Source organism: Kogia breviceps, chromosome 10, assembly GCF_026419965.1.
Source record: "Kogia breviceps isolate mKogBre1 chromosome 10, mKogBre1 haplotype 1, whole genome shotgun sequence".
NCBI lineage: Eukaryota > Metazoa > Chordata > Mammalia > Artiodactyla > Physeteridae > Kogia > Kogia breviceps.
In genome coordinates, this window is record NC_081319.1 from 70,713,015 (window position 1) to 70,733,265 (window position 20,251).

General features: G+C 53.8%; 1 protein-coding gene across 5 annotated transcripts in view; it reads right to left on the reverse strand.

Annotated features, from left to right (window-relative positions):
* Positions 1-7,846: 7,846 nt before the first annotated feature.
* CPNE5 (copine 5) overlaps positions 7,847-20,251 on the reverse strand; it is a 96,550-nt gene continuing 84,145 nt past the window's right edge. For 2 of the 5 annotated variants that reach the window (XM_059076366.2, XM_059076367.2), the window contains 8 exons: positions 18,873-18,934; positions 15,518-15,564; positions 13,481-13,662; positions 12,442-12,569; positions 12,099-12,201; positions 11,272-11,329; positions 10,768-10,841; positions 7,847-9,546 (listed from right to left, as the gene is read on the reverse strand). In XM_059076366.2, the coding sequence (XP_058932349.1) occupies positions 9,328-9,546; positions 10,768-10,841; positions 11,272-11,329; positions 12,099-12,201; positions 12,442-12,569; positions 13,481-13,662; positions 15,518-15,564; positions 18,873-18,934 (873 nt within the window). In that variant the 3' untranslated portion in view covers positions 7,847-9,327. Of the gene's footprint in view, positions 9,547-10,767; positions 10,842-10,900; positions 11,330-12,098; positions 12,202-12,441; positions 12,570-13,480; positions 13,663-15,517; positions 15,565-18,872; positions 18,935-20,251 lie in introns of those variants that run through there. The other 3 variants (XM_067006103.1, XM_067006102.1, XM_059076365.2) reach the window with 2 other exon arrangements.

A 20,251-nucleotide genomic window follows, 5' to 3' on the forward strand; every position in this document is an offset into this window, starting at 1 on the left:
GCACCTGGCCTGGCCAGGGTAGGCGGGCCACCTCCCTGGGTTTCCTGTTCCTCGGCTCCTGTCCCACCTGCCTGAACACAGCAATGACAGAGACAGCCAGCTTGGAAGTTCAGGAAAATCCTCCTCGGGTCAGGACTTGGATCCCAGGGGAGTGGCTGCACTAATGCTGCCCTTTGTACTCCAAAGGACTTTTCTGAGTAATAAGGCTGGTGGGTGGTGGGTGGGGCGGGGAGGTTAAAACTCTTTAAAGAAAGAAGAGTCTAGAAAAGTGCCTTAAGGAAAATACACCACAATATTGGCAAAACATCTCTGGGTGGTAAAATTACAGGGTAAATGTGTGAGGGTGTTTTCCTTCTTATATGTATTTGTATTTTCAGATCGTCTATAATGACTGGGTATTGTTTATGTAGTCAGAAATAAGAGCAAATGTGGAGGGGTGGGAGAGAAACTTTTCAAAGAGCTTGCTTTGGTTCTGATTACAAACTGATATGGCCTGTTAATTGCAAAGTACACTGTTTATTAAAGCAGCCCCACTGTTCCATGCCTGGCAAAGCTGGTGAACCTTGTCACACTCACTGTATCTGTTTGCAAGCATGGGGTTCTTTCGAGCAGAATCCAATTCCTGGGGAAGAGTTCTGATGTTCTGGGGAAGATGTTCTGATGGCCCCTGATATGCTCCATCCCCCCTGTCTCCCTGAGCCCCAACCCCACTCTCTTTCCCCAAGATGTGCCTCTAAGGGGCCACATTTGGGGATCCCACTCCTGCCCCCATGCCATGGTGCCCCTGGTGCAGCCCTCTGCCTTGAGGTGTCAATCTCCGGATACACTTGAGGCGCAGCTGGGGTGTGGCTGGCAGAGCCTGGGGAGCAGCAGGGGAAACTGGATTCAGATTATTCAAGGTTTTCTCTTTGGAGCTTTTGTGAGAGTTCCCAGAATTGCACAACATTTGCCTCCTGAAAGGTGGCTGGGGCTGGGAATTTCAGTGCCCTTAGGGAGCTTGCTTTGAGAGCCTTAGACAGCCTCTTGGTGTTGGACTATCTCCTGTCATCTGTTTTTGCTGTAAATGTCGACTGTCTCATCTTACCGTTAACCAAAATAATGCTCACCAGGTACTGTGGTCCAGTGTGGGCAGGGTGCTGAGTTTGGTACTTTGTAATCATTCGGGTACTGCTGACTTCCTCAGCTGAATCAGAGGAAACCTCAGTTGCATAGAGAGACAAGCAAATACAGTTCCGGAGGCAGAGGGTAAGAGAGAGAGAATGAAGGAGAAATAGGAGGGCATGAGATAGAGGAAAGAGACCTCCAATCAATTTAATCTTGGCCCCTAACCCTCTGCTCAGTTCTAAAAGACTTTGAGCTCTCTGTCACTAAAGGCATACGAGCCAAAGCCAGGTAACACTTGGCAAAGAGGTGAGGTGGGGAAGATTCAGGTATCAGAAGCCACCAGAGGGTTAGATCAGATGCCCTTAATGGATCCCATTCAATCTCTAGACTAGTAAATGCAGAATGATTCCTGTGATCCAGCCATTTCTCTTACTGGTCCCGCTCACTGATTCTTTCTTAGCTCCAATGTCTTCTCCCTTCCTGGATCCTGTCAGCCCACAATCCTCCTCCTGTTCTGAGCAGGTTCTAGGCTGTAGTAGGCTCAGAGAAAGACAGAGACAGACAGATAGACAGGGAGAGGTGAGCTGGAGTAAATGATGCCTGGCCCTGGCTGAGAGTGGGGGGCAGGTCCTACTGTTGCTAATGGCTCTCTCTCAGGGGTCTGGGGATCTGGCAGGCACCAACATCTCTGTCCTATGGGCCAGTGAGTTAATGAGGCAGGTGGGCAGGGTGTGATTCCTGGGGGAGCCAGCAGAGTGGATAGAGCCCTTATTCTTTGGGGGATCCAGTATACACATGGCCTCTCTGCCTGCCCCTCCCATCTCAGCTCTGATCCCACCTCAGGAAGCTAGCTCAAGTTCCTTGGAGGTGGGGTGCTAGAAGGGACTGCACACCTGCCCAGAAGCCTCTCCTGGCTTTCTCTGGCAGGATCCAGCTTCTGTGCAGAGTACAGCTGCGGAGGGGGCGCTAGACTTTCCTGGTGTCAAAGGGCTCAAGTCACCAAGCAGGGCCCGGGAACCTCAGAGCAGCACAAGGCAGGTGAGGAGAGCAGCAGGAGGGACTAAAGGTAGACTTCAGAGTGAACTTCCAGGCAAGTGGTGAGTTCTCAGGGCATGTCAGCCAAGGGGGCTCTGGTCATAACTTAGCTTGAGGCTGATTAAGAAATGGGGGGTGGGACTAGGTTGATGGGTCTCAGGGTGTGGAGTGAGAAGGGGAGGGCAGGGGGATAAGATGGAGCCTGGGCAGGGGTGTCAGAGAAGAGAGCTTTTTGGAACTGAGGGTGGGCAGGATCAGAACAATAGCCATCATTTACCAAGCACATACTATGTGCCAGGCACTGTTCTGAGCACTTAGATGTATTACCTCGTTTAATCCTCATATCAACCCTTTGAGATGGGGCCTGTTATTATCCCCATTTTACAGATAAGGAAAGTTAGGCATAGAAGATTGAGTAGATTGCCCACAGTTACATAGCTAAGCAAGTGGCTGAGCAAGGCTTTAACCCCAGGCTCCAGTGCCCCATAAGCTTAACTCTGAAGTTACAGAGCTTCTTATAGGAAGGTATGGATGCTTAGACAGAGCAGGGGCAAGATCCTTCGAGCCTTTTCCTTTCCCTTCTCCCTTTCCCTCCCCTCCTCTCCAATCATATTTCATATTATTAGCAGGCAAGCCTGGGCCATGTAGAAGAAATAAAAAAGCAATGACAAATGCCTAGAGAGTGGCTCAGGAACAGTGTCCTTCCCCTGCAGCCCCCGGAACCAGAGTCTGAGATCTGGGGCGCTGGTGGCAGAATTTATAGAGACCCCCCCCTCTGGTCTCTTCTCAGCTGTTTTCAGGCAAGTGGCTGCCATTGGGTCCTGGAGACCAAGCAAGTACTCCACGCAGGGTTCTGCAGGAGGGACCTAGGGGACCCCCCCCAGCCCTGGCTCTGAGCCAACTACCAGAGGGGCTTTCCAGCCTCCACCCCCGGTGTAGGAGAAAAGGGGATGGCGACATCAGCCCCTGAGCCAACTCTCAGATGCCTTGACCCCAACTCCCAGCCTGAGTTCTCTCATCTGGGGGCTCCCCATGTCCTCAGCATGTGGGATGGAGTGGGGGTGAGGAGGAAGATATGACAGCTGGGGTGCAGCACTTCCCCCTCCTCTGCACCCCCCACCAGGTAACCCGCATAGCACAACCACAGAGGGCAGTGGTTCCCAAGCTGGTCTTTCAAAACTGCCAAAGCCCAAACCAATCAAATCCGGTCTTTGGGGGTGTGACCCATGTATTAGTATTTTTGAAACTCCTCAACTGATCCCAATGTGTAGACATGCTTGGGAACCACTGGTTGGAGCTTTACACCTTCTCAAAGCACTTGCACATTCATTTTCCCACTGGAACTTCAAATTAAAACTTGCTCAGTTTTGTAAAGCAATTATATTTCAATAAAGATATTTAAAAAAACTTGCTCATTTCACAGGCAGGGCAAGGTTTTGTTAAAAATATATATATATATACATATATATATACACAATAAATAAATATAGATAATAAATATATATACTATAATAAATATTTATGCTAAATATGTAAATAATGTTTATCAGATTCAATTTGTACTCCCTGCAGAAATTTTAGAAATACAGAAATTAAAAAGAAGAAAATGAAAATTACCTGAATCTCATCTTTTAGTGACAGTTACTGTTGACACCTGTTTTGTTTCCTTTATTTCCTCATTTCCTTACAGTTGAGGAAACTGAGGTAGAGAAACATGAGGTAACTTTCCCGAGATCATGGAGCTCCCAAGGAGCAGAGTCAGGACTTGAACCCAGGGAACTGATGGAGCCCATGCCATCAGGTTGTTGTGAGGTCTAAAGGGGCTGGTGCATGCCAAGGGCACCCACTGTGTGCAGGGGTCTGTGAAAGGAGGGGGCTCAACAGGGAAAGAGGGAGGCAGCCCTCGGGCAGGTTTCTATCCTGTCCTTGTGTGTCCAGAGCAGGAGAATGGAGGCCAACGCCACGTCCACCGCCGGGCTCACAGCTACACCTGAGCAACTGCCCCACCTCATCTTTGCCGGGGTCTGCGGCCTCGTCCCCAGGTGGGGCTACTAGCCAATAGGCCAATGCTGCTGGTGGTGGGCCGGGGTCCGGGCGCCCCCCACCCACTCCTCACCTTGACCAACAGCCTCATGGCGAGCATCCCGCTGTCTGACCTGCTCTTCCTGGCCGGCGTGGTGCCCGTGCTCCTGCTGAGCTCCCTGTGGCAGGACTGGCGGCTGGGCCCCACCATCTGCACCATCAGCCAGGCTGCCAACAACACCACCATGCTCTGCACCTTCTATGGCATGGTGGCCATGGCTGTTCTGTGCCATGTGGCAGCGGCCTGGCCTGACGTGGCCCTCCCGTCTGGCCTGGGTGCCCGCCTGCTGCTCTGTGGGGCCTCGTGGGGCCTGGGCCTCACTGCATCGCTACCCAACTGGCTGTTCCAGCGAATGGTCATGGAGGAGGAGGCCCAGGCTTGCCTCTTGCTCCTGAACCCTGCTCAGACCTCCTGCTACTTCACCCTGCTGGGAGCTCTGGCCTTCCTGCCTTGCATGATGGGGCTGGGCTGCTCTTTCAGCCACCTGGGCTGGCTCCTGTGGAGACATACCCGTAGCCCCAGGGGGTAGAACATCTGGGAATACCAGGAGAACACAGGGCTCATCTCTGTAGTGCTGGTGGTCTCCATGCGGATGTGGGGACCCTGCTCTGTGCTAGGCTATGTGGCAGCTGTGGGTGACCTGCCTGCCATGCCGGTGGCTTTTGTGGCATCCAGCCTCTGCACCATCCTGGCCTACTCCAACTGTGCTGTCAGCCCCATCCTCTGTTTCTACCTCTCTTGCCCCTTCCAGGCAAAGCTCAGGGACCTCTTCTGCAGGCCAATGGCAGCCAGGCATCCCAGGGATGTGGGAGGGGCTGGTGTGGTGATAGAGAGAATCCAGCCTGGACATGACAGGGCCCCAGGAAGCCTATGGGGTCTGGCGGGGGTCTGAGAGGTTAGGCTGATGGGAGAGCTGAGATTCAAGAGAGGTGGGAAGACCCCTATGACATTAGATCCCATCCCCTCCATTTTACCAGTTGGGAGACTAAGATCCAGAGAGAGCAGGTAGCCCAGCAAAGGTGACACAGCAATTAAATGGCAACTAGGTTGCGGCTCCCATTCCACCTTGGGGCTCAGAAGGATAACTGTAGGCTCCATTACTTTCTGGTAGTATGACTTGAACAAGTCCCTTGACCTCTCTATGCCTCAGTTTTCTCATTTGGAAAATAGGATCATGATAGTACCTTCTTGATGGTGTTGTTATGAAGATAACCTTTATTAACACATATAAAGTGCTTAGAAGAATGTTAGGTACTTAGTAAGTACATATGAGTGTTGGTCATTACTATTATTATTATAATCTTATTTTTATTAATTCAGGGGCATTTGAAGTGAGAGTGGTAAAGGGACTTCTAAAGGCAGAGAAGTGGGTAGAGGAATGATCTGGGGGTTGATCATTCCTGGGGTCCTCAATCCTGGGGTAAGGCCTGGGGATTGAATGGGCTGCCTGGGTAAGGGCTCATAGCCCAGGGGGACCCTTCAGTTGCCTCTCCCTTCTCTGCCTGTCCTCCCCCAGCTCTGTCCCACACATACCTCTCAGCCCAATAAAAGAATATCACGAAGTAAAGTCAAAGTGGAGCCGTGAGTCTGAGCCTGTGAATTTCTGAACTCCCTCCTTTCTTCTCTGTGGTTTTTCTTCCTGATGTGGCAGGGGCAGGGGCCCCTTTTGAGGCCCCTTCCTTCTCTCCAGAGCCAACGGGAGGTCTTCACCTCTCCTACCCCATCCCCTCTGAGAAGTTCCCCAACTCCATGACTTCCTTTGGCCTCCTGGGAAAAAGCCTCAGGCTTTTGTGTTGGTCTGGGAACCAGGGAGATTGTCTCTACTGAAATTCCCAAGACAACATGTTCTGCTTGGTAATAGTGTTACAGCTAAACACACACACACACACACACCCTGACCCCATGGTCAAAAAGCTTAGAAAACATTGGGATGAACCAAGTCAAAATAGTCTCTTTGCCACAGGACTAATCAAAGCCTCGAATACCCTGAAGGCCATGGGGACTCTCTGAGAGGGGCTCAGAGTGGGCAGTTTCCCAAAACCCAGGGAACCAGTGTTCTGTGGAACACACCTTGGGAAAGAACCCAGCTATGGTGTTGAGCACAGTAAAGACACTCTCGGTGCACCAGTGGTAGCAGCTCTGAGCCTCGACTGCCCTGCCAGGCGGCCTTCTCCTCCCGATGCTTTCCCACAGGAGCCCAAGGTGAAGTAAAAACGGGCTGCTGGTTATAGGAACTTTCTTCTTCTCGAGCTATGACTCCAGCCGGCACCCACTCAAAGTGGATTGGAATGCAAGTCAGAGGGGCATCTAATTATAAGGACCGTGGTGAATCAGCTCTAATGTACCATAAAATCGTCTAAGAAGCAAGCAAGTCCCAAACTTTGGTAAAATTAGCACCAATTTCTTGTGATGTGCTGGTTGGGAAAGGCTGCCTGGAGGACTAATCTGAGAGCAAACTCACCCAGAGAAGGGAGAAATCCCCTTCCCTGTGATCCTGGTCACTCATGGTCACAGGGACTTATATGTGAAGAGGGACAAGGAGGAAAGTGGTGTTTACTGTGCACCTAGTGCAGCAGGTCCTGTGAATGTCACACGCTTCATGCGTGCACATCTACACATCACTCTGACCACACAACAATCCTGCAAGGGAGGAGTGACAGTCCCATCACACAGAGGAGCAGTAAGTCATCCTGGGCACATGACCTGTGTGGCATTTAGGCTGCCCCAAGAGCCCCGCTTTGGTGGCCACAGATCCTGGTCCCTCTCATTGGTTTGGCGTCGATACCCCAGCGTGGTAGGATTTCCTTGCTTATTGCTCCAGAGCAGGGGTTAGGCCGATGAGGGTGCATCTGTTGTGTGTGTGAGGCAGTGTCTCCAACCTGAGCAGGGCCTGGCACTAATGCTCAGTAAATATTTGTTGAGAGATGAGTGATCAGATGCAGTAAAGTCACCCACGGAATAATCTGATCGTGTTACTCACCTCTCTCACCTCCTCAGTGGCTCCCTGATTCACTCAGAGTAATGCTGAAGGCCTTACTGTGGCCTGCAAGGCCCTGCACATTCCAGATTCTTTACCCCCAATCCCATCTCCTGCATTCTCCCCTCCTTAATGCAGCTTCAACTACACTGGCCTCCTTAATGTTCTTCAAACACACCTCAGGGCCTTTGCACTTGCTGCTCCTTCTCCTTGGAGCCCTCTTGCCTCAGATATCAGCATGCCTCCCTCTCTCATTTCCTCAGGGCTCATTTAACTGTCATCTCCTCAGAAAGGCCCTCCTTCCCTGACCACCTCATCTAAAATATCACCCTGTCATTCTCTATTCTCTTATTCTCTTATTTTTCTTTGTGACTCTTACCACCACCAGAAATTATATTATTTACCTATTATGTGCTTACTGTGTTTCCCCTGTCCTATTTGTGTGTCTGTTTTAAGTTCCATGTGGAGGCAGGGCCTATGTTTTGTTCATTGCTGCATCCTCAGTGCCTAGCATAGACCCTGGCACAGAGTAGTTGCTCAGTACATTTTTCTGAACAAAAGAATGGAAGAACGAGAGAGGAGAACCTGGACTCTGTCACACAGCAACATCTGTGCTATTTTTCACAGGAGAAAGGAAAACAAGGAACTTTAGTAAAAGAACCAAATTTACTTTAGTTTAAGGCAAATTCCACACAGAGACTGTCTTAGAGACAGGCACAGGACCAGACAGCATAGAAACACCATCATCATGCATGACAGGAAGGGAAACAGTGTCTGGCAACAGACAGGGTGGGGCCTGGTCTCCACCCAGGAACGGGAGGTTCAGTGGGCTGAGGAGCCCCATGCGGCAGGAGGGACTGGCATGCATGACCATGTGGGTAAAGGCTGGGCAGCTGGGTGGGCCCAGGGGTGAGATCATCTTTCTAACCTTTCCCACAGCAGGGGCAAGGGCTCAGGGTCAGATGCCAGAGCCCAAGGCTGAAGGACAAGGGTGGATTTTGGGTGATGGGATGGAACAGGGTGATCCTAAAAGCCAAGATGGCCTTAAGGGGTTGCACTGGTGAGGAGTGGGATGGGGGAAGCTGGGCGTGGGATGAAAGTAGACTCTCAGGGTATCAGAGCTGAAGGTAAACCCAGGGCCATCTGGTCAACCCTCTTGCCTTACAGATGTGGAAACTGAGACCCAGAAGGTAGAAAGGCCTTGCTCAGGTTCCCACAGCTGGCAAGGGCTAGAGGCAGGACTTGAACACAGTACTCCCATACCCTATCCCCATAGGATAGAGGGGCAGTGTGGGAGTGCTGGAGCTGGGCTGCTTCTTGCCCAGGCCTCCAGGTGGGCAGCAGAGGATGGTGCCCCAAGGACCCTGGGCAGTCTCTGGGGAGAAAAGGGGATTCCTGGAGCCAGGAGCCAACTGCGGAGGTACCTACGGGCCCAGACCAGGGAGAGGCTTGTGGATCTGTGTGTCTAGAACCAGCGTCATACTGGGCTTGAGAGGCACCAGAAACGACTCTGTGCCTGAAAAGCCTCCATTCCTTGCCCACCATGTGGCCTCCATCCACTATCACAGCATCCCCTTCATGGGTCTGTAGGACTCCCACTGCATATGCAAGGGTCCCGAGGAGGGGTCAAATGTTCAGGTATTCCTGCAAACCCAGCAGCCTCACAGGGTTCACTGGAAATGGGACAGGATAGATACTGCGTGGGGGTCAGGGGCCAGGTATAGGAGTAGACACCACAGGAGGAGGGGAGGGAGAAGGGGGCCTGGAGGTGGGAGGCTTAGCCCAGGCTTCAGGGTGATATAGGAGCAGATGGGATTACCAAGGTAATATAGCTCAGGTGGGCTGAGCGGGACCCCATTCACCCTGATTAACATCTTCCTGGCTGGTCCAGAACCAGGCGTCAATGAAAGGAGAGAAGAGCAGGGCCCCAGATCCTCACCTCCACCACCCATGCCCCCAAACTCTAGGGGCTTGGGCAGTATGGGAAGGAGTCTCCAGAAGTCCCACCCCCTGTGGGCCTCCCAGGCACACGTGTTCCAAAGGCTGGGCAGGATGGTCTGTAGCTGGCTCTGGGTACCCCACCTCCTTTTCTACTGGCCTAAGCCCCAGCCATCTGAGCAGACCAGGCTCAGATGTGTGTGTGCAGTGGGGAAGCAGGGGGCGTGCGGGCAGGGGACTGCGGGGGCGAGCGCGCTGGGGCCTCGGGCGGGGAGCGAGGGCGGATGCCCTGCGCCTTCATGTAGGACACCAGCTGGTCGGGAATCTCAGCCAGCACATCGCGGGCCAGACGCGCCATGCTCAGCACGTGGTTGCCCGTGCGGTCCACATAGTCCCTGAAGGGCACAAACTGTCCAGTGGGGGAGGCAGGGTCAGGCGAGGTCTCCCTCTGGACACCAGTCCCCCAAATCTCCAGGTCTGGGATCCTGTCCCACTCCTTCCCAGCCTCTGCCCACTTCACTCAAGCCCTCCCCATCATGGTTAATTCTCTGAGGGACTGTATCACAGTCCCTGTTCTGTCATTCACTCAACAGATAACTTACTGCACACCTATTCATGCCAGGAAACAATACACCACTGAACAAGATCCCTTCCTTCATCTCTGAAGTCTTGGCACCAAGCACAGGCATTTAGTGGGCACTCAGGAAATGTTGAAGGAATCCCCTGGCTTCTGGAAAATGGGCCCTGCAGGTCTCCGCCCACCTCTCCTGCAGGGCGCTCTCTGTCTCTGCTTTTGCTCTTCCCTTTCTGGGCCAACACCTACAGTCAGGCCCCTCTGGCTTCATCCCAGGAGATGTCTGCGCCCCTCCCCAGTGCCTCAGGCTCACTCCTGCCTCCAGGCCTTTGCATACACAGGTCCCACCTCCCAGACTGCCCTTGCTCCAGTTTCTAGCTCCCTGTCTTTGGTCTCTACATCTGGAATGACCCCTCCCCCTTAATTTTTTTAATGGGGGAGGGGTGGTATGGAGAATGTCGGATTTTTTATTCTGAATCTCCTAAGCACTAGGGACTCAGTGTGCAAGAAATTCACAGAGGGATGTGCTTACTGAGGTTCATTCTGAGGCTTGACTGGACAGGGATTCCCTGAGGACAAAGACCTGTCTGCTCGTTACATTTGCCATCCTACATGGAGACGTTGATATTGATTCAATCAACCAAGCAACATTCATTCTTGGAAAGGGCTGCAGAAACACTAAAGACACCTCCCACCCCCTTCATGGCGTTTTGCCATCTCACTTAGGAAGGCAGCCCAGCAGAAAATAACAGAAGGTGCAAGTAATTAGGCCTCTATGTTCTACAGGAAACCCTGGAGGCCTGAGGCTTAGGGAGGGCATGGCAGAGTATTCCAGTCAGGGCAACACAATGTTAGGGGTGAGTCTCAGACATGGTAGAGGTGGATCCAGCCCTAAGACTGACTCCTGTTTCCTTCTGTGTGGCCAAGCCATTCTAGGGCTCCCAGGGCCTCCTTCCAGGACCCCTTTCCAGAGAAGCCCCTAGAAGGGGGAGTTAGGTCAGCCTGCCTAGAGGGGCTCTTGCATTTTCCGTGGGGCGGGCAGGGTCTGGGCTTCACCTGGACAATGTCCCGCTCGGCCAGCTTTCCCCGGGAGGAGATCCGCACGTCATCACCATCCAGTTCCACCATGGCTGTGGGGGGGGAGGGGCAAAGGCATGGGGTGGGGGGACTAATTGGTGGGCACCTGGGCCTGGCAGGACAGAGACTGCCAGCCCAGACCCCCATGTTAGAGATGAGAAAACTGAGGCCAGGAGACAGGAGGAGCCCAACCATGTGAGTCTGTGACTTCTAGCCCATGGTACCACTCCCCCACCCTCCACAGGCTCCCAGGGTGGAGGAGGGAGGAGTGACCTGGGGCCTCCTCCCCACAGCCTTGGTGTGTGGGTGTGCGGTACACACCTTGACACTCCCCTTCCTGTGCAAACAAACGCACACTCACACCCTGCCTGCTCATCCAGATAGTTGCACACATCCTGGTGTGAACTCTCACTATTTTGGGAGGGGACATTCCCAAGGGCCTGAAGCCTCTGGGGGGAACGTCTAGGGGGGGTGGGGACTCACCATCAAACTCTGCCTGGCCCACGCCGATGATGATGATGGACATGGGCAGTTTGGCAGCCTGGGAGGGAACATGGGAGGTAGGCGGGGTGGTACCCAGCCGAGGGGCCAGTTACAAGAAACAGGAGATCACAGGTACGGACAGGAAGGGATGGGTCAAAAGAAGAAAGGCAAGAGGACAGGGAGGAAATGGAGGAGAGAAGGATGGAGACACACAGAGAAACACAGAAAAGGGGGAGGAGGAGGAAGACAGGATAGCCAAGGACACAGGGACACCAGAGAGGAAGAGGGGGTGGAGAGGGCAGGAGGCAGAGGGGGAAATGGGTCATAGGTTTGCTTCTGCAAGACACTCCTGTCCCCTCTTCTGCCTCTGGACCTCCGTCATGTGGGACAGCTTTTACATGGGCCTAGAGGGAGGGCCAGCTGTGGCTGTGGCCCCCATATAGGGAGACGACCCAGTAGTGGGAGCCATGTTCCTGGGCTTCCCACTCTTTGGACCTCCCTCCTCTTCTACCTGGCCAAGCCAGGCTGGGGTTTGGGGCAGCAGCCCTAGAGATGGGTTAATGAGGGCACCATAGGAGTCTGGAGGGAGTGGACCATCCAGCGTGATGAAGAGGTAGGTAGAGAGATCGCCAGCCAGATCCTTCATCAGCCGGAACCCCCTCCACCCCCAAAATCCTACTGCTGGCCCTCTAGGCTCTACAGCAAGAAGCCAGGAGTGGTCCCAAAGAGGGCAGGGAGAGGAGAAGCCATGCCCCAAGGGTTTCCCTAAAGGAGCCAGGGAGGTGCACCCCCAGGTTTCCCCATGCTCCATCCCCATCCCTGCTCACATTGACGATAGCCTCCTTGGTCTGTGCCATGTCCGAAATGACCCCATCCGTGATAATGAGCAGCACCGAGTACTGGGAGCCGTCCTGCACCTCGGCCGCATTCCTGGGGCAGGGTGGGGGCAGAGGTCTGTCTGGTGGGACTCTGGGCATGTCATCCCCCAACACAAGGACCCTTAACACTGGTGGGGACAGTTCTTCGGTGGGAGGTGGTCTCTTTAGGGTCAGGCCTCCCTGAAGAGCAAATCAGTGGGAAGGGACACTCCCTCCGGCCTTCCTGGGAGGACAGTGATAGAAGGAAGCACCCTGTGAGCTGTGGGGATGGTCCAGTGACCACCATACTCACCTGGCCACATGGGTGACCACGGGGGCGAAGTTGGTGGGGCCGTAGAGCTGCACCGTGCGCAGGCTGTGGTGGTAGGCCTCCAGGATGCCATCGATGCCACAGCATGAGGGGTTCTCCTGGTTGCCGTTCTGGGGGCACAGAGGGCAAGGAGGCTGAGGCCAGGAAGGAAAGAGGGATGGGAAGGAGGGCAGCTGGGTGGTCTGTGGGGGCAGAGCCAGGGTTGGGGAGGCCGACAGGCCTGGGTTCTCCTAGACTCTTCTCTGGTGGGGCTTCGGGGGTTCGGGGCAGGGGAGGGAGCCCTCGGGGCCCACCGTGAAGGGCAGCACATGCTCTAGGTGAGCAGGGTCCAGACCTGCTCCTTGCCCTACTCCCTGTACCTGCTCAGATAGCATCCCCCCGACCCCCAGAGCCCTGGCTGCTTAGGGAACCTCAGGCAAACCCACCACCCCCTAAAATGACTGCAGAGTCTGAGCTGCTCTGGAAGGGCCAGTGGCTGCTCCATCCTCCTGTGTCCTGTGCCCAGCACAGTGCCTGGCACCCTATGGACATGGGAGGGACATTTGCTGTGAGTGATCCAGCAACCGACTGAGTGTCCCCAGCTCATGGGAGAGAGGGAAAGGAGGTGGCCTGAGGAGCCATCTCCACAGGGCTCCCATTTCAGACCAACCCAGGGAACTCCTGAAACTACCCGCAGTTGTCCATACCCAACCCACACCCTTTTAGCCTCATTTCTTGGGGGCCTTGGGGAATAGTTCAGCCACATCCCCACTCCACCTCCACCTGGGTCTTGTTAGGAAAAGGAGGGCAGAGCCCACTGTGGACGGCTTCAGACATGGAGGGGAGGTGCTCGTGACTGAGGTGAGGAGTGGGTTTCTGGAAGCTCTGATACAAGTTCCCCTACATCCAGCAGGCAGCATACCTCTGCAGAGACTGCACCTCAAGTCCCTAGGTGGGCAGGATGGGAATGCCCCCCACCCCAGGCCTGTCACCACACGCCCAGCCTGGTCAGCCCTCAGCCCTTTCTCCCAGGACCTCCTACCAGCGGGAACTCATGGGATACCCTGCCGTCAGGGGGTAGTTTGGCCCCGAAGCCAAGGGCGGGGAACATCTTGTCGCTGTCGTAGTGCTGGATGATCTCCCCGACGGCGGTCAGTGCGAGTGCGTAGGCGTTCAGCTGGTAGGGGCTCATGTAGTGCAGGGACGTGGACTGCGAGGGGTTCCCTGCAAGACAGGGCATGGGGACATTTGCCAGTCTGGACACTCCAAGCCACCAGGCTCAGAATGCAGAAGGGGGTGTCCAAGGGAACCCCTTTCTTTCTCTCTTACCGCACATTCAATCCTTTAGCAAATCATGGCTGCTAAACCCTCAGAATACATCCAGAATCCCACCTATACTTCTCCCCTCCTCCATGATACCATCCTCTTGCTCATAGGACTGCAGCAGCCCGATCTCCGCCTTTCCACCCTTGTGTCCATACTCAGCACACCACCAGAGTGAGTCTATGTCAAAATTCAGGCAGCGAATCACACCTCTTCTCTGCTCAAAATGCCCCAGTGCTCCCGTTTCACCAGGAATTAAATCTGAAGTCCTTACAAGGGCCCACAAAACCCTACTTGATCTGGCCTGTGGTTACCTCTCTCCTCTCCTCCTACCATCCTGTCACTCACTCAGTTCTGGCCTCTCACCATTCCCACCTCAGGGCCTCAGCAAAGGCTGTTCCCTCTGCTCTGGGACGCTTTTCCACAGATGTGCACATGGCTTGCTCCCTCACCTCTTGAGGTCTGCTGTGGTCTTCCCCGAGCAGCCTACTGAAAGTTACAGCCTCCTCCATACTCCCTATCCCTCTTCCTGACTTGTTTTTCTCCACAGCCCTTGTCACCACTAATATTGTCCATATTTTAGTTACTCATTTATTAATAAGAGGCAGTACAGCACAGACTGCCAAGTATTAATCCTTTCTACCTCCTACTAGCTGTGTGATCCTGCATAAGTTTCTTTCTTTCTTTCTTTCTTTTTTTTTTTTTTGTGGTACGCGGGCCTCTCACTGCTGCGACCTCTCCCGTTGCGGAGCACAGGCTCCGGACGCGCAGGCTCAGCGGCCATGGCTCACGGGCCCAGCCGCTCCGCGGCATGTGGGATCTTCCTGGACCGGGGCATGAACCCTCGTCCCCTGCATCGGCAGGCGGACTCCCAACCACTGCGCCACCAGGGAAGCCCTGCATAAGTTTCTTAACCACTCAGCCTCAGTCTCCTCATCTGTAGAATGGGGGTAAAAACAGTCCCCACCTCACAGAACTGTTGTGAGGATTAAACACGTTATTATAACTCTCCTCACTGTTATGAATACTAAGGCCCCTCCCAGCTCTGACATCCCACCACTCAGTGATGGGAGGGCCCACAGCCATGAGGGGGGTTTCTGACACACCTGTGGAGTACAAGACCTGGACATCTTCCGATTGGCACAAAAATGAGCATTGAACACTGCTAATGGGGGTCCAGAATCCAAGGAAGGTTGTGATGTTTCTAACAGTGTAAAGTTTGGCATTGATTGCTCCCGGTCACTTGGTCACAGCCCGACACTGGAGAAGGTCAGAGGAGGAAGGAAGCCTGAGCAAGGGTGAGGACCGGAGCTCCTGGGCGTTCCTGCCTCCATGAGGACCACAAGGCTCAGTCTTGCCTCTGGCTCTCCCCTTCAGCTTGTGGGGTGGACTGCACAGGGGCTGTGCAATCTGATCCTGTGAGGAAATACCTCTGCTCCAGGGCTCTCCATGGGCCCAGAGAAGCTGTCCTATTCCCCTAGGGAGAGTGGGTATCCTCAAGGGCAAGGCTGTGGCTCAGGGTATGTAGGCCCAGAGGCCAGATTTGTTTGTGACCATGATCCAATCTGGGGGTACCTTCGCCACCTTGGTTGCATCTTTGGTTCTCTAGGCCTAAGTTCCTCCTCTTCGGTGAGGATGAGGCCAGAGAGTATGGGAAATCTGCTCCCAGCTAGGGCCAACTACCACAGCCCTGAAAAGCCCTCCCCTTTCCGGCCCCCAGCCCCCATCCAGCTCCTCTGCCCATGCCCCCACTTACCATTGGAGGCTGTGAAATCGATGGCCACCGTGAAGTTGATCTGGGTCCTAGAAGAGGAAGAACAGCAGGGGAGTAACCTGGACAAAGGCAGGCCTGTACTGGACAGGGAGTGAGAAGCCTGGCTTCCACCCCAGCCCACTGCTTGTCAGGTATGTACCCTTGGTGAAGTCACTCATCTCCAGTTCTGGAAAACCGGGATAGTATCATCAGCTACACCCTCCCCCAAAGGACTGTTGTGAGCATCAAAAGAGTTAGGCAGGGCTTCCCTGGTGGCGCAGTGGTTGAGAGTCTACCTGCCAGGTCAGGGGACACGGGTTCGTGCCCCGGTCCGGGAAGATCCCACATGCCGCGGAGCAACTAAGCCCGTGAGCTATGGCCACGGAGCCTGTGATCCGCAATGGGAGAGGCCACAACAGTGGGAGGCCCGCGTACCGCAAAAAAAAAAAAAAAAGAGGCAGTGTGACAGCTCTCTGAAGACGATTATGTTCTACTGGGCACATGGCTGTGATTTCTTATTTCCTCTCCAAACCTTGCCCCTGGGTCCACCTGAGGTCAGTAAAGTAGGGTTTCCCTGTGTTCCTGGTGCAAATTTGGAGTCAGATTCAGGGTTAAAACTTATTGGGCAGAAAAGAAAGACAAACAGGCATTGTGCATCTCCTCAGGGAAGAATAAATGAAGTCGTCTTGTCAAAAAATTGAACTGGAATCTAACTGAGCTTCCAGAACTATCTACTAGTTGTTTACAGGAAACACAGGGGATAGAGGAATATGTTAAATGACACCATGGGGGATGTGGCCAGTAAAAGCCAGTCTGTGGATCTGTGGGAAATTCTGTAGGAGTGCTACTGGAAGAGCACCCACGGACCAGCAGAATCAGGATCACCTGAGAATCTGTGAGGAGTCTCAGGCCCCCTGTGGACCTACTGAATCAGAATCCCTTGGTGCGGTGCAGGAATCTGTTTTAGCAAATCCTTCAGGTGCTTGGGGGAATCACAAGATGAAAAGATAATTAGGAATTCCCTGGCAGTCCAGTGATTAGGACTGGGCACTTTTACTGCCGTGGCAACTAATCCCACGCTCCACAACTACTGAGCCTGAGCTCTAGAGCCCGTGAGCCACAACTACTGAAGCCCACGCGCCTAGAGCCGTGCTCTGCAGCAAAGGGAAGCCACCACAATGAGAAGCCTGCGCACTGCAACAAAGAGTAGCCCTACTCGCTGCAACTAGAGAAAGCCTGCATGCAGCAATGGAGACCCAGTGCAGCCAAAATAAATAAATAAATTTATTTTTTTAAAAAAAGATGAGGCAGGGCTCACCTCACCTGCATTTAGCAGATGGTCCCTATCCACAGCCCTCTTTGCACTTCATCACAGCTGAGCTGCTGCTCAGGGACCCTTCAATCTCCAGGAAAGGTGAAGGACATGGTTAGCAGGAGACCCCACCCAGGTTCTGCTGGCCAGAGACAATCCTTCCCACACACTCTTTCCCCCTCGTCTGCTGCCTGGGGGCAGAGCATTCAGCAGACTCCAAGCTCTGAGGGAGAAGGAGCCACAAGACACAAGAGGTGGTTCTGGCCTCCAGGACTACAGCTGAGGGACATTGTTGGCCTGGCTCTTCCAAATAAAGGGTGAGGGGAGAGTCAGGCATTTTTTTTAACTCCTTAAGTAAAAACCCTGCTCTGGGTTCTGAAACAGCTCAGAGAAGGAAGGGACTGGAAAGCAGCTACTTTTGTGGAAAAGGTACTCCCTGCAGGCTGCTCAGCAACCAGCTCCATCTCAGACTCTGACGTGGGGGCAGAGGAGCCCACAGCCTTCCTCCTGGTCCAGGGGGGTGGGGGAGGGAGGCCAGGAAGGAGAGAATCCCTAGACAGAGGCCTCCATCAGCTGCCTGCCTGGACACACACGTCGGCCTCTCACTCAGGTTCTCCAGATTGTGAAGACAGCAGAGGAGGAGGGCCAGGGCTTGCCTCTGTGAGCTCCTTCTCAGTGAGACAGCACCCAGCCCTTCAACTCATCCATCTCTATCACACCTCACCTGGGAGCTTCGAGGTGGGTTCATTACTATGGAAGAAATGCAGCATGTGGTGAGAGAAAGAACCCTGCCACCGACTAAGTGCTGGGGCCTTGGACACATTATGTAAAATGGAGATAATCATCTTCACCCAGCCCATTGTGTTCTGTAAATTGGAGGCACTATGCAAATGAGAAGGATAAACAGGATGGGGATTGTTTGAAAATTACCATGGAATATAAGGAGTGGTTGCTTAATAGATAGAGAGCAGATAGAGCAGTTTTGATGGGGGAAGGGAGCCAGGGCAGGGCCTGGAGAAGGCACGGAGGAGGGGCAGGAAAGCCTGTGCGTGACTGCAGGAAGGGCATGTGCTCAGGGGGTGGGAGCAGAGCTCGAAACCTGGGCGCTGCAGGCTCAAGGCAGCAGGGAGCCTTGTCATGAGAAAGTAAGTGTGGCTTCTCAGGGCCTGACTTTCCCCTCTGCCCCAGAGAACCAGGCGGCCAAGTGCCCGCTTGGCTGGGTTAAGCCTTTGGCAACCGCCTTGCCTGTCTCCTTTCCAGACAGGTGTAGTCACTCATCTGCCTGCACCTGTGGGCTTGGCTACCCACACCCGGCCCTGGCACCTGTCCTGGCAGGGAGCGTGCTGGGTAGGACCTCACCTTGGAGTCAGGCTCTCTTTCCATGAGCTGTTGGCTGGAGCCACAAGGCTTCTCTGCCTGCCTGGATGCCGACCCTTCTGGTTCTTTCTGCTCCTTAAACTTGTGTTTGACCATCCCCTGGCTCATTTCCCAGTTCCTCCTGACCTTTGTAGGTCTCTAATGACACTGGGAAGGTTAATCACTGCCCGCCCCCCACCAGAGAGACCATCGGTATCAGAAGCTCAGAGCAGGAAGGAACCTTAGAATTCACTTAATTCCAACTCTCTGTGCAGAGGAGACTGATGCCCAGGGAGGGAGAGTGACGTGCCCAAAGTAACCCAGCAAATTCAAGGCAAAGAGGGGCCTAGGGCCTGGGCCTCCTGCCTCCTAGACCGGGGCTCTTTCCACGTCCCTAAGCCCATTTCTCTTTGTCATGGAGTCCCTACCACCTGCAGGTCCCATCTCCGCACAGGGACCTCACGGGACCCAGGTTGGCCTCCGTGGCTCAGTAGTGCCCTCTGCAGCCACTCAGGATCAGGGGCATGCAGGGCTCTGGGTGAGTTGTCTGAGGGTCTGCTCAGAGCCCATGATCGCGGGCTTCGGCCATGGCCTTGAAGAGGCCAGGTGGGTCCAGAGCTGCTCATGTCGATGTGTGGGGCCCCTTCCCTCTCCCTGAGGCTGAAGAAACCAGGCTGCATCTCTTCTCACCCTCCTTTGATGTAGTCAAGAAATGTGCACTCTGACTCCACAGCAAAAGAAAGCAGTGTGACCTTGAAAACAAAAAGAAGCTTGGTCAGCGGGGAGCACTAGACAGAGGGAGAGCATTGCTGACAGTTATGGAGCACCCAGCACGTGCCAGCATTTGCCTACTTCATTGCAAACAGTGCCCACAACAACTCTATGAGGTACTATTATTAGCTCCATTCTACAACCAGGGAAACTGAGGCTCAAAGAAGTGATGCAGTGTGTCCAAGGACACTACCAGGACATGGCCAAGTGAGATGGGAACCCAGGTCTGTCTGGAACCAGACCCTGTGCTCTTGACCTTGATGCCAAACTGCATCTTTGGAAGGGCCCTGTCTCTGTCACTGGAGTACAAGGGCTCAAGCCAAGGAATCGAGTTTCTCCTAAGTGGACACGGGTGTGGAGTGTGGAGGGAGAGGGGGGTCTTCCTGACATAGGACTAAGATCTGCCAATGCTGACAAGCTCCATGCTTCCATGTTCCGCTAACTGTTAATCCTGAAATGTGTCTCTTTGGTCTGCAGTTGTTTTAGATCTTACTTGTCCCACCTCATCCCTCTAGCATCTTGATCTCTACCCTCTCAGACACAAGACCCTCCTGCTAAGCAGCCTGTCCTTTCCGTGGAGGTAACTGAGCACCTGGGGCCCCCTCTCCCAAGCAGAGGTCTCTTGATCTATGCCCCGGGCAGCTCTCTGGCATCAGCTTTCCAAAGACAGGCAGCTACCTGGCAGCTCTTTACGAAAATGATTTAGGATGGTGGAGACAAGTGAAAAGGTTGGCAGCTAAAATCAATTAAATGAGCAAAGATTGGGGCGGGGAACGTTTTACCTGTGTCAGACAACTCCACTCTAGGATTTGGGGCGGCCCCTACTAATACAGATTCAGTCATCTTTATCAACTCAGTGGGAGGCCAGGTAGTGCCTCTGCTTGACAAAGGGGACGAGCCATTAGCCCGAATAATGGGAGGGTCTGTGAGTACTGAGCTGGGCCTTGGAGACCCCCACTCGCTGTGGTTACAGTGTTAGGCACCTGGATGGACAAAGCCTCCTTTCTCTAGGAATGGACTATGACACTGGCCTCTACTCTGACTGTGGTCACTAGACTCCCTGGGAAGCTTTTAAAACATCTTGCAGCTGGAGTGAGGACCCCAAACCAATAATATGAGGGTTTCTGGGATAGGGCTCTGGCCCTGGATTTTTTTTTTTTTTTTTTTTAGCTCCTCACATGAGTCTAACCTGCAGCCAGGGTTGAACCCTGGGATCCAGGCCCTGGGATGAAGTAATTGCCTAACTTGCCTGGCCATATGGATTGACCCAGGGACTTGGTACTCAACGTATAGTCCCC